General features: G+C 38.5%; 1 protein-coding gene across 1 annotated transcript in view; it reads left to right on the top strand.

The window, feature by feature from the left end:
• Positions 1–19,382, top strand: part of CPS1 (carbamoyl-phosphate synthase 1) — a 158,479-nt gene that overhangs the window by 37,343 nt on the left and 101,754 nt on the right. Inside the window, exons 6-11 of the mRNA XM_068544532.1 lie at positions 763–819; positions 12,899–12,991; positions 15,333–15,422; positions 17,132–17,260; positions 17,815–17,921; positions 18,787–18,925. Of these exons, the coding sequence (XP_068400633.1) occupies positions 763–819; positions 12,899–12,991; positions 15,333–15,422; positions 17,132–17,260; positions 17,815–17,921; positions 18,787–18,925 (615 nt within the window). The remainder of the gene's footprint in view (positions 1–762; positions 820–12,898; positions 12,992–15,332; positions 15,423–17,131; positions 17,261–17,814; positions 17,922–18,786; positions 18,926–19,382) is intronic.

Below are 19,382 nucleotides of genomic sequence, written 5' to 3'. Positions count from 1 at the left end.
GGGCGCTGCTGGACAAAGGGGTGGTTCAGCTTCTGGGTGGGACAGAGCAGGATGGTGGGAGATTTCATCACACTATTCAGAGTGGTGTACAATTTAAAACTTATGAATTGTTTATTTCTGTAATTTTCCATTCAATATTTTCAGACTCTGGTTGATCACAGGTAACTGAAACTACAGGAAGCAAAACTGGGGAGAAGGGGGTAACTTACTGTACTACATCTATCTCTATCCAACCTAGTCAAAGAAACTAAAACAAATGGTGGTGCCTGATTTACTAATAGACTGGGCAAAATTTTAATACAGCATGGCTACCTAACAAGCACCTTCAGGAAAACCTTCAGGATTGCCTACCATGTGCCAGGAACATGTGGTTCACAACATGGATATGCCTATTAATTACATATCTTTGCTTATGAAGTTCACAAATTCCATTTTTTAAAAATATATATGTATATATAAAATTATATTATATTACTTATTTAACATCCTGGATTAAAAGCAAAAGAGCTGTAGCAGAAGACTGATGTTCAGAATTTCTCACTTTTCACTCTGAGGAAGGGTCTGGGTATTAAGAGTCCTGTGCCCAATTGAACAGCAATTTACCTTGTTCTTGTGACAGACACCCTGGATCAGAGAAAAGAAGGAGTAGGGAAATTATTTACTGCTCAAGAAGGTAGATGATGTTAAGTTTGTAACTTGAAAACACTCTGCTGGACCAAATTTCCTCCAATTTTACTGTCACTACAATTATTTCCCTTACAGGTCCCTGCAATCTATGGAGTGGATACAAGAATGCTGACTAAAATAATTCGAGATAAGGTATGATAATCATATTTAGCCAAATTTATGTTTATATATATATATATATATATATATATGTTTTTTTCCCTTTGCCCAAGGAACCCATTGGTGTGTAAAAGAACAAATCTGGTCAATTTCTGTCATTTGGGTCTCTGCCATCCTGTTTTACTATTTTTGATGTAATTTTCAAGACTGAATACTTGATTGGGATGATTGTTACTGAATGGTTTTGAGATTAATTCACTCAGCAGTAGTTTATTGAGTGCCCACTCTATGTTCACTATTCCAAGTGACAAGTTAAAGCCTTTGTAATTCAGCTCATGTGATAGGGCTAGTGAAACAAGTGGAGAAGGTAACTAGGTGCATAAGAATTTTGCCTAAATTGAATATCTACCTGCTGAAAAAGGAAAACCAGGCAGTGTACAGCACTGGGGCCATTATTTGTTTAGTCCTCTTGGAGGAGTTTTTGAACTTAGTGAGTTATAGTTCGTGGGTGTATTAAATGAACCCTGTATGTATTACCTCAGTTATATAGTCTTTCTTGAAATTGTTCCAATGACCAAGATGAAGATAAGTTTATCTTTTGCTTTCATATCTGCTAGCTGAAATATTTGACCCTTCCTCTGAGAATATCTCAGCCCCATCTACTTCCTTCTTCTTGTTATAAGAGGTGGACACTTGTTTTTTTCTTACATGAAACCTTCATATCCCAGAACACAAAGAAACTTTATCTCATGAATGTTAACTAAATTCCCTTAACGCCACCAAAGTTTTCTCATTAACTTATATATTTTTTCGTAAAAAAGATACAATTTCAAAGTTAAAAAGATTCTTCAAGAAAATCTGCTGTAGATTGTTGGAATATGTATTGACACAGGATCTCTGTAAACAGAAAAAAAAGCTTTGAAAATAAGAACATGGCCACATACCCATGACCAGAAGAAAGACACTGAGAATTTATGCATTTATTTATCTCTGATTTTATTCCCTCCTCCATGATATTCCTGAGAATAGATGTTAGTGAGATTATATATCCCAGGTAGATTTTTGTGTTTTCATAGCCCAATGATGTTGTGGGAGCAGTAAACAATGATGAGGATACCAGAATGGGAAGGGAATAAAATTGAGAAATTCAATTCAAGCTGTAGATTTGGCAGGTTGAATAGAATATAATCAGTCCTAGTAATTTCGGAAAACACTTTACAAGACCATATCATGTTGTTCATGTGATAGGTTAGTTTAAGGTGAACCCTGCTTTTATCAGAGGCAGTTAGGTTTTCAAAATTTGGCTGAATAGATTAGCACAGACAAAATAGTGGTATTGCCTATTATATTTGATTATGAGTGATATGGGCTCATATTAAAAACGTATGTTGCGGGGGAGACCTTCAAGATGGTGGAGGAGTAAGACGTGGAGATCACCTTCCTCCCCACAAATACATCAGAAGTACATCTACATGTGGAACAACTCCTACAGAACACCTACTGAACGCTGGCAGAAGACCTCAGACTTCCCAAAAGGCAAGAAACTCCCCACGTACCTGGGTAGAGCAAAAGAAAAAAGAGAAAACAGAAGCAAAAGAATAGGGACGGGACCTGCACCAGTGGGAGGGAGCTGTGAAGGAGGAAAGATTTCCACACACTAGGAAGCCCCTTCACGGGCGGAGACTGCGGATGGCAGAAGGGGGAAGCTTCGGAGCCACAGAGGAGAGCGCAGCCACAGGGGTGCGGAGGGCAAAGCGGAGAGATTCCCGCACGGAGGATCGGTGCCGCCCAGCACTCACCAGCCCGAGAGGCTTGTCTGCTCACCCGCTGGGGTGGGTGGGGGCTGGGAGCTGAGGCTCGGGCTTCGGAGGTAAGATCCCAGGGAGAGGACTGGGGTTGACCTTGTGAACACAGCTTGAAGGGAGCTAGTACACCACAGCTAAGCAGGAGAGAGGCCGGGAAAAAGTCTGGAGCTGCTGAAGAGACAAGAGACCATTGTTTCAGGGTGCGCAAGGAGAGCGGATTCAGAGCACCACCTAAACGAGCTCCAGAGACTGGCACGAGCTGCGGCTATCACTGGGGACCCCAGAAACGGGCATGAAACGCTAAGGCTGCTGCTGCCACCACCAAGAAGCCTGTGTGCAAGCACAGGTCACTATCCACACCTCACCTCCCGAGAGCCTGTGCAGCCCGCCAGTTCCAGGGTCCCGTGATCCATGGACAACTTCCCTGGGAGAACACATGGCGTGCCTCAGGCTGGTGCAATGTCACGTGGGCCTCTGCCGCCGCAGGCTCGCCCCGCCTCCTCCGTACCCCTCCCTCCCCCCGGCCTGAGTGAGCCAGAGCCCCCGAATCAGCTGCTCCTTTAACCCTGTCCTGTCTGAGCGAAGAACAGACGCCCTCAGGCGACCTACACGCAGAGGCGGGGCCAATCCAAAGCTGAACCCCAGGAGCTGTGCGAACAGAGAAAGGAAAATCCCTCTGAGCAGCCTCAGGAGCAGTGGATTAAATCTCGACAATCAACTTGATGTACCTGCACCTGTGGAATACCTGAATACACAACGAATCATCCCAAATTGAGGGGGTGGACTTTGAGAGTAACGATATATATATGTTTTTCCTTTTTCTCTTTTTGTGAGTGGTCGTATGGCTGACAGGGTCTTGGTGCTCTGGCCGGGTGTCAGGGCTGTGCCTCTGAGGTGGGAGTGCCGAGTTCAGGATATTGGTTCACCAGAGAACTCCCAGCTCCACCTAATATCAAACAGCGAAAGCTCTCCTAGATATCTCCATCTCAACACTAAGACCCAGCTCCACTCAATGACCAGCAAGCTACAGTGCTGCACACCCTATGCCAAACAACTAGCAAGACAGGAACACAACCACACCCATTAGCAGAGAGGCTGCCTAAAATCATAATAAGGTCACAGACACCCCAAAACACATTACCGGATGCGGTCCTGCCCACCAGAAAGACAAGATCCAGCCTCATCCACCAGAACACAGGCACTAGTCCCCTCCACCAGGAAGCCTACACAACCCACTGAACCAACCTTAGCCACTGGGGGCAGACACCAAAAACAACGGAAACTACAAACCTGAAGCCTGCGAAAAGGAGGCACCAAAAACAGTAAGTTAAGAAAAATGAGAAGATAGAGAAACACACAGCAGATAAAGGAGCAAGGTATAAACCCACCAGACCAAACAAGTGAAGAGGAAAGAGGCAGTCTACCTGAAAAAGAATTCACAGTAATGATAGTAAAGATGATCCAAAATCTTGGAAATAGAATGGAGAAAATACTAGAAACGTTTAACAAGGACATAGAAGAACTAAAGAGCCAACAAACATGATGACAACACAATAAATAAAATTAAAATTTCTCTAGAAGGAATCAATAGCAGAATAACTGAGGCAGAAGAACGGGTAAGTGACCTGGAAGATAAAAGAGTGGAAATAACTACTGCAGAGCAGAAAAAAGAATGAAAAGAGTTGAGGACACTCTCAGAGACTTCTGTGTCAACATTAAATACACAAACATTCGAATTATAGGGGTCACAGAAGAAGAAGAGAAAAAGGAAGTGACTGAGAAAATATTTGAAGAGATCATAGTTGAAAACTTCCCTAATATGGGAAAGGAAATAGTTAATCAAGTCCAGGAAATGCAGAGAGTCCCATACAGGATAAATCGAAGGAGAAACAAGCCAAGACACATATTACTCAAACTATCAAAAATTAAATACAAAGAAAAAATATTAAGATCAGCAAAGGAAAACCAACAAATAACATACAAGGGAATCCCCATAAGGTTAACAGCTGATCTTTCAGCAGAAACTCTGCAAGCCAGAAGGGAGTGGCAGGACATATTTAAAGTGATGAAAGGGAAAAACCTACAACCAAGACGACTTTACCCAGCAAGGATCTCATTCAGATTCGACAAAGAAATTAAAATCTTTACAGACAAACAAAAGCTAAGAGAATTCAGCACCACCAAACCAGCTTTACAACAAATGCTAAAGGAACTTCTCTAGCCAGGAAACACAAGAGAAAGAAAAGACCTACAATAACAAACCCAAAACAATTAAGAAAATGATAATAAGAACATACATATCAATAATTACCTTAAATGTAAATGGATTAAATGCTCGAAACAAGACATGGATGGGCTGAATGGATGCAAAACAACACCCTCATATATGCTGTTTACAAGAGACCCACTTCACACCAGAGACACAAAGAACTGAAAGTGAGGGAATGGAAAAAGATATTCCATGGAAATGGAAATCAAAAGAAAGCTGGAGTAGCGATTCTTATATCAGACAAAATAGACATTAAAATAAAGACTATTACAAGAGACAAAGAAGGACACTACATAATGATCAAGGGATCAATCCAAGAAGAAGATATAAGAACTGTAAGTATTTATGCACCCAACATAGGAACACCTCAATACATAAGGAAAATGCTAACAGCCATAAAAGGGGAAATCGACAGTAACACAATCATAGTAGGGGACTTTAAGACCGCACTTTCAACAATGGACAGATGATCCAAAATTTTAAAAAAGAAGGAAACACAAGCTTTAAATGATACATTAAACAAGATGGAGTTAATTGATATTTATAGGACATTCCATCCAAAAACAACAGAATACACTTTCTTCTCAAGTGCTCATGGAACATTCTCCAGGATAGATCATATCCAGGGTCACAAATCAAGCCTTAGTAAATTTAAGGAAATTGAAATCATACCAAGTATCTTTTCTGACCACACCTCTATGAGACTAGATATCAATTACAGGAAAAAATCTGTAAAAAATACAAACACATGGAGGCTAAACAATACACTACTTAATAACCAAGAGATCACTGAAGAAATCAAAGAGGAAGTCAAAAAATACCTAAAAACAAATGACGATGAAAACACGACGACCCAAAACCTATGGGATGCAGCAAAAGCAGTTCTAAGAGGGAAGTTTATAGCAATAAATTCCTACCTCAAGAAGCAATAAATATCTCGAATAAACAACCAAACCTTACATCTAAAGCAATTAGAGAAAGAAGAACAAATAAACCACCAAAGTTAGCAGAATGAAAGAAATCATAAAGATCAGATCAGAAATAAATGAAAAATAAATGAAGCAAACAACACCAAAGATCAATAAAACTAAAAGCTGGTTCTTTGAGAAGACAAACAAAATTGATAAACCATTAGCCACACTCATCAAGAAAAAAAGTAAGAAGACTCAAATCAGTAGAATTAGAAATGAAAAAGGAGAAGTAATAACTGACACTGCAGAAATACAAAGGATCATGAAAGATTACTCCAAGCAACTCTATGCCAATAAAATGAACAACATGGAAGGAATGGATGAATTCTTAGAAAAGCACAACCTTCCGAGACTGAGCCAGGAAGAAATAGAAAATATAAATAGACCAATCACAAGCACTGAAATTGAGACTGTGACTTAAATGCTTCCAACAAACAAAAGCCCAGGACCAGATGGCTTCACAGGCAAATTCTATCAAATATTTAGAGAAGAGCTAACACCTATCCTTCTCAAACTCTTCCAAAATATAGCATAGTGAGGAGCACTCCCCAAATCATTCTATGAGGCCACCATCACCCTGATACCAAAACCAGACAAAGATGTCACAAAGAAAGAAAACTACAGGCCAGTATCACTGATGAACATAGATGAAAAAATCCTCAACAAAATACTAGGAAATAGAATCTAACAGCACATTAAAAGGATCATACACCATGATCAAGTGGGGTTTATCCCAGGAATGCAAGGATTCTTCAACATACGCAAATCAATCAATGTGATACACCATATTAACAAATTGAAGGATAAACACCATATGATCATCTCAAGAGATGCAGAAAAAGCTTTTGACAAAATTCAACACCGATTTATGATAAAAAACCTCCAGAAGGTAGGCATAGGGGGAACTTACCTCAACCTAATAAAGGCCATATATGACAAACCCACAGCCAACATGGTTCTCAATGGTGAAAAACTGAAACCATTTCCACTAAGATCAGGAATAAGACAAGGTTGCCCACTCTCACCACTATTATTCAACATAGGTTTGGAAGTTTTAGCCACAGCAATTAGAGAAGAAAAAGAAATAAAAGGAATCCAAATCAGAAAAGAAGAAGTAAAGCTGTCACTGTTTGCAGATGACATGATACAATATATAGAGAATACTAAAGATGCTACCAGAAAACTACTAGAGCTAATCAATGAATTTGGTAAGTAGCAGGATACAAAAGTAATGCACAGAAATCTCTTGCATTCCTATACACTAATGATGAAAAATCTGAAAGAGAAATTAAGGAAACACTCCCATTTACCACTGCAACAAAAAGAATAATATACCTAGGAATAAACCTACCTAAGGAGACAAAACACCCATATGCAGAAAACTATAAGACACTGATGAAAGAAACTAAGGATGATACAAACAGATGGAGAGATATACCATGTTCTTGGATTGGAAGAATCAACGTTGTGAAAATGACTATACTACCCAAAGCAATCTACAGATTCAATGCAATCCCTATCAAATTATCAATGGCATTTTTCACAGAATTAGAACAAAAAATTTCACAATTTGTATTGAAACACAGAAGACCCTGAATAGCCAAAGCAATCTTCAGAAAGAAAAACAGAGCTGGAGGAATCAGGCTCCCTGGCTTCACATTACACTACAAAGCTACAGTAATCAAGTCAGTATGGTACTGGCACAAAAACAGAAAGAGATGAATGGAACAGGATAGAAAGCCCAGAGATAAACCCATGCACATAGGGTCCCCTTATTTTTGATAAAGGAGGCAAGAATATACAATGGAGAAAAGACAGCCTTTTCAATAAGTGGTGCTGATAAAACTGGACAGCTACATGTAAAAGAATGAAATTAGAACACTCCCTAACACCATACACAAAAATCAACTCAAAATGGATTAAAGACCTAAATGTAAGGCCAGACACTATAAACTCTTAGAGGAAAACATAGGCAGAACACTCTATGACAAAAATCACAGCAAGATCCTTTTTGACCCACCTCCTAGAGAAATGGAAAGAAAAACAAAAATAAACAAATGGGACCTAGTGAAACTTAAAAGCTCTTGTACAGCCAAGGAAACCGTAAAAAAGACAAAAAGACAACCCTCAGCATGGGAGAAAATATTTGCAAATGAAGCCACTGACAAAGGATTAATCTCCAAAATTTACAGGCAGCTCATGCAGCTCAATATTAAAAAAACAAACAACCCAATCCAAAAATTGGCAGAAGACCTAAACAGACATTCCTCTAAAGAAGATATACAGATTGCCAACAAACACATGAAAGAATGCTCAATGTCAGTAATCATTAGAGAATTGCAAATCAAAACTACAATGAGGTATCACCTCACACCACTCAGAATGCCCATCATCAAAAAATCTACAAACAATATATGCTGGAGAGGGTGTGGAGAAAAGGGAACCCTCTTGCACTATTGGTGGGAGTGTAAATTGATACAGCCACTCTGGTGAACAGTATGGAGTTTCCTTAAAAAACTAAAAATAGAACTACCGTACAACCCAACAATCCCACTACTGGGCACATACCCTGAGAAAACCATAATTCAAAAAGAGTCATGTACCACAATGTTCATTGCAGCTCTATTTACAATAGCCAGGACATGGAAACAACCTAAGTGTCCATCGACAGATGAATGGATAAAGAAGATGTGGCACAGAAGCCTCTTAGATAACCTCATCCACCAGAGGGCAGACAGCAGAAGGAAGAAGAACTACAATCCTGCAGCCTGTGGAACCAAAACTACATTCCCAGAAAGACAGACAAGATTAAAAGGCAGGGGGCTATGTACCAGATGAAGGAACAAGATAAAACCTCAGAAAAGCAACTGAATGACGTGTAGATAGGAAACCTTCCAGAAAATGAATTCAGAATAATGATAATGAAGATGATCCAGGACCTCGGAAAAAGAATGGAAGCAAAGATCAAGAAGACGCAAGAAATGTTTAGCAAAGACCTAGAAGAATTAAAGAATAAACACCTAGAAGAATTAAAAAACAAACAGAGATGAACAATACAATAACTGAAATGAAAAATACACTAGAAGGAATCAATAGCAGAATAACTGAGCAGAAGAACGGATAAGGGACCTTGAAGACAGAATGGTGGAATTCACTGCCATGGAACAGAAAAAAGAAAAAAGAATGAAAAGAAATGAAGATAGCTTAAGAGTCTCTGGGACAACATTAAATGCAAAAACATTCGCATTATAGGGGTCCCAGAAGGAGAACAGAGAGAGAAAGGACCCGAGAAAATATTTGAAGAGATTATAGTTGGAAACTTCCCTAACACGGGAAAGGAAACAGCCACCCAAGTCCAGGAAGCCAGAGAGTCCCAGGCAGATAAACCCAAGGAGAAATCCACTGAGACACATAATAATCAAATTGACAAAAATTAAAGACAAACAAAAATTATTGAAACAACGAGGGAAAGACGACAAATAACATACAAGGGAACTCCCATAAGGTTAACAGCTGATTTCTCAGCAGAAACTCTACAAGTCAGAAAGGAGTGGCATGATATATTTAAAGTGATGAAAGGAAAGAACCTACCACCAAGATTACTCTACCTGGCAAGGATCTCATTCAGATTCGACGGAGAAATCAAAAGCTTTACAGACAAGCAAAAGCTAAGAGAATTCAGCACCACTAAACCAGCTCTAAAAGAAATGCTAAAGGAACTTCTCTAAATGAGAAATACAAGAGAAGAAAGAGACCTACAAAAACAAACCCATAACAACTAAGAAAATGGTAATAGGAACATACATATCGATAATTACCTTAAACGTGAATGAATTAAATGCTCCAACCCGAAGACACAGGCTCGCTGAATGGGTACAAAAACAAGACCCCTATATACGCTGTCTACAAGAGACCCACTTCAGACCTAGGGACACATACAGACTGAAAGTGAGGGGATGGAAAAAAATATTCCATGCAAGTGGAAATCAAAAGAAAGCTGGAGTAGCAATACTTATATCAGATAAAATAGACTTTAAAATAAAGAATGTTACAAGAGACAAGGAAGGACACTACATAATGATCAAGGTCATTATTGTCAACTAATCTATGACAAAGGAGGCAAGGATATATAATGGAGAAAAGACAGTCACTTCAATAAGTGGTGCTGGGCAAATTGGACAGCTACATGTAAAAGAATGAAATTAGAACACTAACACCATACACAAAAATCAACTCAGAATGGATTAGAGACCTAAATGTAAGACCAGACACTATAAAACTCTTAGAGGAAAACAGAGGAAGAACACTCTTTGACATAAATCACAGCAAGATCTTTTTGGATCCACCTCCTAGAGTAATGGAAAGAAAGACAAAGATAAACAAATGGAACCTAATGAAACATAAAAGCTTTTGCACAACAAAGGAAACTACAAACAAGACGAAAAGACAACCTTCAGAATGGGAGAAAATATTTGCAAATGAATCAACAGACAAAGGATTAATCTCCAAAATATATAAGCAGCTTATGCAGCTCAATATTAAAAAAACAAACAACCCAATCAAAAAATGGGCAGAAGACTTAAATAGACATTTCTCCAAAGAAGACATACAGATGTCCAAGAAGCACATGAAAAGCTGCTCAACATCACTATTTATTAGAAAAATGCAAATGAAAACTACAATGAGGTATCACCTCACACCAGTTAGAATGGTCATCATCAGAAAATCTACAAACAACAAATGCTGGAGAGGGTGTGGAGAAAAGGGAACCCTCTTGCACTTTTGGTGGGAATGTAAATTGATACAGCCACTATGCAGAACAGTATGGAGGTTCCTTAAAAAACTAGAAATAGAATTACCATATGACCCAGCAATCCCACTACTGGGCGTATACCCAGAGAAAACTATAATTCAAAAAGACACATGCACCCCCGTGTTCATTGCAGCACTATTTACAATAGCCAAGACATGGAAGCAACCTAAATGCCATCGACAAAGAAGATGTGGTACATATATACAATGGAATATTACTCAGCCATAAAAAGGAACGAAATTGGGTCTTTTATAGAGACGTGGATGGATCTAGAGACTGTCATACAGGGGGAAGTAAGTCAGAAAGAGAAAAACAAATATTGTATGTTAACGCATATGTGTGGAACGTAGAAAAATGGTACAGATGAACTGGTTTGCAGGGCAGAAATTGAGGCACAGATGTAGAGAACAAACGTATGAACACCAAGGGGGGAAAGTGGCGGTGGGGTGGTGGTGGTGTGATGAATTGGAATACTGGGATTGACATATGTACACTAATATGTATAAAATGGATTACTAATAAGAACCTGCTGTATAAAAAAATAAATTAAATTTAAAAATTTAAAAAAATTAAAAAAAAAAGATGTGGCACATATATACAATGGAATATTACTTAGCCATAAAAAGAAACAAAATTGAGTTATTTGTAATGAGGTGGTTGGACCTGGAGTCTGTCATACAGAGTGAAGTAAGTCAGAAAGAGAAAAACAAATACCATATGCTAACATATATGGAATCTAAAAAAAAATGGTTCTAAAAAACCTAGGGACAGGAAAGGAATAAAGACGCAGACGTAGAGAATGGACCTGAGGGCATGGGGAGGGGGAAGGGTAAGATGTGACAAAGTGAGAGAGTGGCATGGACATATATACACTACCAAATGTAAAATAGATAGCTAGTGGGAAGTAGCCGCATAGCTCAGGGAGATCAGCTCGGTGCTTTGTGACCACCTAGAGGGGTGGGATAGGGAGGGTGGGAGGGAGACTCAAGAGCGGGGAGATATGGGGACGTATGTATATGTATAGCTGATTCACTATGTTATAAAGCAGAAACTAACACACCATTGTAAAGCAATTATACTCCAATAAAGATGTTAAAAACGACAAGAACAACAACAGCAACAAAACTATGTTGTGGCTTTCAGTTCTATTAGTCTTGGGTTGAAAAGTAGGGGTGTTTGTCATTCAGCATGCTTTAAGAAAAAGGGAATGAGAACTGAAAACCGAATTTCAAAGTTAGGGATCCATAAATATAGTCAAGGACTTCTGTGATTTGGATTATAAAAGTAAGTGGAGATCACTATGAAACTTAATAATCCAGTATGGAAGTGAAAGGTGATTTTTACTATTTTTCCCAGAGTGTGAGGTAGTACTCTGGTTTTAATAATCACACTGAAATAACCATCTGACCCTCTAACCATGTTGCTGGTACTCACTCACTCCCAAGTTACTTCTCCTAAGGAATGCGTTTCAAAGGGAAATAAAGGCTTTCCTCTATTTCCTTCAGTGCAACAATTTCCTTGGAGAAAAGCAAATCAATGAATTATTTTGACTTGTTCCCTCCCTCAATAAAGTCTTGATTACGAAATATACCATTTTCTAAATAGGTCAAAGTAGACTTACTAACAAATAAGTAAATCTCAAGACAGCTAAGAATAATATAACATTTGCCACGTTCAAGCTAGCAAGGTTAATTTGTGAAAACTTTACAGAGGGTTAAGCATGCTCTAAAGTTCAAGCCCTTATTAGCATGTCTAAAGCAGTGAACCCTTTCATAGCAACTTCTCAAAGTTTGTGACTTATACAGCATTCCACATTTTTTTGTTTGTGAATTTTACTCTCTAATAAGTTTGCATTCTTTTTCAATTTTCAGCTATTTTTAGATTTCTTTTTTTCTTCTCAATGATTATTTTGTCGACGTCACCCACGAAATAGCTTTAGGTCATAAGTACTCTAAGTACTCTGATTTGCATCTACTGGAGACCTGAATTCTGTTGCCCTTTGACTTTGCTTACCCCAGGTAACTGTCTCAGCCCTAAAAGAACTAATTGTACCTTCTCATAGTGTTTCCCAAAATGTACCATGCAAACTGCTTCATCTTTCCTAGTTGAGAAGATGAAGATCTCTTGCTGATGGTTATGAGTATGTTATAAAGACATCTAAATAGTGGAGCAGCTGTGTAAGTCCCTGTGAATTTAACCTGTCAGCACCTGCGTCCTTGCTCCCTGTTAACTGTCTAATTTTTTAATTTGGTAGGGTACCATGCTTGGGAAGATTGAATTTGAAGGTCAGTCTGTGGACTTTGTGGATCCAAATAAGCAGAATTTGATTGCTGAGGTTTCAACCAAGGTGAGAAATTTTCCTTCACGTTTTGTTGTTTTATTTTATTCCCTTTAGACTTTCCTCTTTTGTAATATCAAAATCTTCTTTTAAGTCGAGGTCATCTTCCAGAAGCATCAGAGTTGAGGGAAAAAAGGGTCTCATAGCAGTTAAAATTGATATATTACAAAATCAGTGCATTTAAAGTTATAACTACTACTTACAGAGTGATCTTCATGGCCTGATTTAGAGGCTGTTTACTGTTATTTTAATTTTTCTTCTCTCCTCTTGTGGTTCCTTAGCTCAAGACTTTAACAATGTCAAATAAAAGGGCTGTTCAATTGAATATCAGGAGTCAGAGCGAATGGTCTGCCAGAGAGTCAAGAACACTTTATAGAAATCAGACCCAGTACAGTAATCAGAATCTGGGGTCATTTTGTGCAGGGAAAAGTATTCCTGAGCACACTGAAGATTTAGTGTATTATAGCTCAGTTCAAAGAGTAGTATTCATGACGATGACTGTATCACCCCAAAGTGAGATATGTTTATTGTATATTTACAGGAAGGTATAGAATACATCTTAGAAAGATGTGTTGATTTTGATTGAATATCTGTTAATGTAGTTGTGAGTCTCTTGGGCTACAGCCTCTGTCGTTGGGGATCATAGAGGTTGGTGGGGTAGGCAAGCAAGTAGGCACCATGGAGAGAATACTGTGATAAATGCTGTCCTTGGAATGTGCGTGAGGTACCATAAAGGCATGTGTGGGGAAACGTCCAATGAAATAGGTGGATCAGGGGAGGTTTCTACAGAGGAATTAGGCTTGTTCTGAGACATAAAGAGCAATTCGGTAGATGGAGAGCTAGGAGAACTTCGTTTCAGGCAGAGGAAATGGCATGTGTTGAAAGGCACAGAGGTATGAGACGATACGGTGTCTCTGAAGAGTTATGTGTAGTTTGGTGTGGCTGACCTAAGGGTTCACACATATAGGTTCTCACATTTGGCCAAAGATGAGTGGAGATGGACGGGGCTAGAGCTAGATGGTTTAGTATCGTTGGCTAAATAAATCAACCAACTTGGAGACTACTGGGAACCCATTTGGCATCATTTTGGAGCAAAGTAAACTGGATAAAAGAGCAGATAACTAGAAAGTTATTGCAACTAATTAGGACAAAACTCGTGAAAGCCTAGCCTGAGCAGTAACAGCAGGAAAAGAGACAGCAGGGTGGCTTAGACAAATAGGACAAAGAGGTTTTAACATATTTTCCTATGAAGTGGTTTTGTTTGAGACACAGCGTGATAGAGGGCTATTTTTATAGAATTTTAGAGTTTAGAACTACCTTGGAGATCTAGTCTAGATTTTCCAAATGTGAGAAGTATTGGCCTGGAGAAAGTCACCTTAAAAATATTCTGTGGTCAATTAAGGTTGAAAAATACTGCATAATATATTCCTGTCTTGGAGATTCTTAGCAAATTCATATATCCCAGTTTCTGTGAGGTCTTGCTTACTTCTGTCATTCTGTACAGAGAGTATATGGTGTGTTTGTGTAGACACCAGATTGCAAATTTCATCTAAAACCTTTAACAGACTTTGAAATCATTCTAAATTCAGAATGTGCTAGCTGACTCTCGAAGCTGGGACCAGTGCGGGCACCCAGCCCTCTAGGCTTTCTCTCTCTCTCTCTTATTTCTTCTTTTACGGCTTTGGGGAACTACTTCTTGGGTAAATGCCTGTGAAAATGGATCTGACTCCTAGCAGTGCTTAAAACATAGGTAATGATTATGATATGCTCTGGGATCCTTTTATGAAGCCTACCATTTAAATGCAAATGATTGCACAGTAACCTAAAGGGACCAGGGGTCTACACTAGCTTAGCGAGTCCTCTGACTCAGACTGATTTTATCCATTAGCCCCACTGCATAAGCCTAATGCACAACAGCTCTACCTCATCCAAACTTTATTGCAAGTTGAGGATCAAGTGGTATTTAAAGCATGATATATCTATTTCTACATCTGTTTAGTGCTGAATCAGGCAATAATACTTGGAAATTCCATTGCTACTGGTTGTTAATGAGGCAAAACATGGGAAAGATATTTGTTAATTATGGAAGCAACCAATTTCTTAGGGATAACTGTTATTACTGTAATCAACATTTTATACAAAACAGCAAGGTACTTTGTTCTCATGAAGAAGATAGAGTTTGTGGCATTTGCTGTGCCTTTCTTACAAATTGATTGTTAACTGCCAGCCACTCCCTAGTAGTTAGCGATCAATCTGTTACCAAGTGCAGAGCATCCTGAGATGTTTATGATATTGATGTGTTGCTCATAGCTGGACCTTCTCTCTTACTCTTTGGTTTTTAAAATGGCAGGATGTCAAGGTGTATGGCAAAGGAAATCCCACGAAAGTGGTAGCTGTAGACTGTGGGATAAAAAACAATGTAATCCGCTTACTAGTAAAGGTAAGTAATTTGTTCCATCTCAAGGATGGGGGCTTCTAATATTGATCGTTAGTGTTAATCTGATTTCCTCTATCTGTTTCAGAGAAAGCTTGTGTATTCTGTCAGAATGTCAGGGGATATACTCTCTTCTTTTTGCCTTTGATCTATTAAATAACACATTTATTCCTGTTAAAATTAGAGATGTAGATTTCTGTTAAAAAAAAAAAAAACCTCAAAGGCCACAAAAACGCAGAAGGAAATGAAGACTGTTCTTTTCACTTACTGACTGACATTCTGAGACATGACACACTCAGTTTCTTGGGGTTTAGAGATAACCAAAAAGGTAGTCAGTAGGAGAACTCCCCCTTTGGGTTACATTTATTATGTACCACATGTTTGTAGGGATCATGCCCTGATATAGTACAAACTTGCACATTGCTTTATATCAACTCTTAGAGAACCAATTGAAATTAGACCTTAAAAATACTTGAGGAGAACGTAACCATTATTACAATGTTTTCTTAAACATTGTTTTGTTGGGATTTCTCCTTCTCTTTCTCTCTCTGTCTCCCTCTGTCTCTTTGTCTTTCTATTTCTCTTATACACATGCACCCCACCCCTAGATATATTTGCATAACACCAGATTAGCATGGGTAAAGGAGAATTCTTCAATTCACTTTTTTTGTTATAGAATATCAGCAACATCCAAATCATGATTTTGAATGCTGATCAATTTTATTAACAAAAATGTGCATGGACCCTTAAATAGTAGATGCTGTGGTTGGCCTAGCCATATCTCCCTCTCATTTTATCATTTTAAGACATTTTGTTCATCTTCTAATTGCAAGTGTTTGCATCTTATTGCCTGAGGGCTCTCTTTGGTTGGTTGGAGGCTGCTGGCAGGCAGGAAATGACATAGAATTAATGATCCCTGGAGCAGCCCCAATCAATGACAGAGTATAAATTCCCCAGTTCCTTTGCCACATTGCTAAGCTGTCTTTAGGTGAAATATGCTACACTGGCTCTCAGAATTCCCCAGTGGGCTGAAGCTCCTTTTCTTCATTGTGGTAACTGCCTGATAATGCACACTTTATTAGGGTCTTTCCCCATGTTGCTTTCTATTTGTATTTCCTGGAAACCCCTCCAAAGAAACTTCTTTCTCTCAAATTCTTATATCAGGAAATGCTTCTAGGGAAATAATCAAAGACATCTTCCCATCCACTTTTGTATAGAAAAGTTCTAATTTTTCTATCAGAATATAGGTATTATAGATAATATGAAAAAACCCTAGGAAAGAAGTCATTAAAATTTGGTCAGACAAAAAATACAGAATTGAAAAAGGTGAGAGGTGGACCAAATTAAATTTTGGAGAAAGGGATTTATCTTCTTTTTTGCAACTCCCTCTCCCAGAGCTAGGGAAGATAACCTGTATTCCTGTGTGCCCAGTCACGAAGCCTTTCGGTCTGCAGCCTCCTGAAGTGTGGGAAAACGCATTATCTATTTTTTCAGAATCAAAATGTAAATAGTGTTTTTTTTCTCCACTTTCTATCCTAGGGTCCATTTACATCACACAAAATATGAGTCAACAAAGAGTTTTTTGCTCAGCATTATTTATTTGAATCGTGGACTCAGTTTCCCTTCCCTTTCGGGAGTAATTAGCCAAGAGAAGGTTTACCACTTTGGCGAAGAAAAATATTATTAAATTGATCATTCTTGTGTTTCTTTTCCAGCGAGGAGCGGAAGTGCATGTAGTGCCCTGGAATCATGATTTCACCAAGATGGAGTATGATGGGCTTTTAATTGCTGGAGGACCTGGGAACCCAGCTCTTGCACAACCACTAATTCAGAATGTCAAAAAGGTGCAGTGAACCTGGGATAGTCTGTGTCTGTGTGTGAAGTGGAGAGAGTCTGCTCTCGTCTGCACGGCCGAAAAAGCTGTAATATATTTTATTTATACAAGTAATTTTTTAGTACTCCTATTTGTGACCTCTGAGGCAATGTCAGCACAGATAGTATATAGGGGGAACCAACGAGGAGAGAGTTCCACAGGAAGAAGAAAAAAGAACTTTAGACAAAGTGACTGGGATTGTGCCTTTGAGTGCAGAGAGCTGGAGTCCAATCTCCAAATGTGTTGTCTGTACAACTGGAAAATGACAACTTGGGACCTATAAGACCTTCAAGTTTCCAGAGAAATATTAAATTAGATTTAGTTTAGTCTGGATGTTAAGTGCATTCTATTGAACTTTAATGCTGCAAATTGTCAATCCTGTCCTTATTTATCGTCTAACTTTTTATTCAATTACTATTGTCTTTACCTTGTAAATTAAGAAAAAAAATGCTTCATTTCATTCCTTCAGAGATTGCATTTTTTGGAATCGTTCTTCTGGAGTAATAAAATTTTTCCCTGATTTAGATCTTGGAGAGTGATCGCAAGGAGCCATTGTTTGGAATCAGTACAGGAAATTTAATAACAGGATTGGCTGCTGGTGCCCAAGCCTACAAAATGTCTATGGCCAACAGGTAAGGCAGTTATGCTTCTGTTTACATGTCAAACTGGCTCTGAAATACTGTTAGTAACTAAACCGAAAAGACTTAGAAAACAACGTGCCATTTTCTTCAGAATAAATCGATAAGCACACTATTATATGGTTCACAGTTGTCTGACTACCTGATACCACTTTCATTGCATTTTTGAAAGGCAGCCTTCTCTAATGATAACTTTGCTGTAGTTTAAAGTTATTTTCCTTTCCTTGGCATAAATTGAAGTTATAATACTCAATCAAATAATATTCCAAGGGAAATTGTTCTGATTTTAAGCTTGATTTCAGAGCACTGATAACATTGTAAAACTATAGTGTGACTTAAGAACCGAGAAATCTTCAGCTCCTCTTGGTTTTACTTCCTTACCCCAAATGATGTTAATTTATTCAACATGGAACTTTCCCCCACAGTCCACCCTCCACATAAAGTATAATTCAGATTGATTCAGGACTGAGTAGTTATCTCTTTATTATCCCCCAAGAACTCTTCTTTGGCTTTAAAATTACTGTAGCTCCCTTAAAATAAGTGGCTTATATTTGTCTCTGTTCAGCTAGTGAGCAAATCTTAGCTTTTTGTTATGAGTGCAATTCCCCTTTTCTAAAACTGATTACAGAAGTTTAATAGACCTGATATTTAACACACAACAAAGCTTCCTGAATTGATTTTTGTCCTAAAATGATTGGGATTAACAATCTGTGACTTTTCTCATGGAGTAATTTTCACTAAGCAATTGAAACTTTTGAATTTTAATAGGCTTTTCTTGTTCACTATTTTACAACTAATGCATTTATATTCTTTTCTTCACTTTTCCTTTTCCATATCCTTTTCCCCCTTTTCTCTCCAGAGGGCAGAATCAGCCTGTTTTGAATATCACAAACAGACAGGCTTTCATTACTGCTCAGAATCATGGCTATGCCCTGGACGGCACCCTTCCTGCTGGTTGGAAACCACTTTTTGTGAATGTCAATGATCAAACAAATGAGGTAAGTGCTCTCAGTAAACCTGCTGAGTGAGTGATGAGAAGTGCAGGACTTTGAATACTCTGTTTTACAATGACCTTTCCCTTGTTTATGTGGGCTTTTCTGGGGTGTGTATGTGGAAGAATTCTTGTTACAGATTATTTCCCACAGCCCTCTGCTTTTTAAAAAGTCATTTCTCTCTGTCTTATTCTCTTATCGGTTGACTCATTAAGATCCACAGTTTGAGTGGTTAATCAATGGCTGTCTTACACATTCATTGCTAATGGGTGATTGGTGGAGGTCTGTTTGAGCCCAGTCTGCGTGGGTCTCTGGGACTCACTTAGCACTGAAGTAGCCTTTGAGAAGACCCTTGGAGAAGTAATTTAGGAGTTGGAGAAAAGAAGAGGATTTGAGTTTATTCTGAACAGAGCCTAGAGGGGCCTCAAAGGCTATAGACCAAATCAATTGTTTTTAATAAGGG

This window comes from Eschrichtius robustus, chromosome 5 (assembly GCF_028021215.1).
Source record: "Eschrichtius robustus isolate mEscRob2 chromosome 5, mEscRob2.pri, whole genome shotgun sequence".
Lineage (NCBI taxonomy): Eukaryota > Metazoa > Chordata > Mammalia > Artiodactyla > Eschrichtiidae > Eschrichtius > Eschrichtius robustus.
This window is presented reverse-complemented; position numbering and strand designations above follow the sequence as displayed.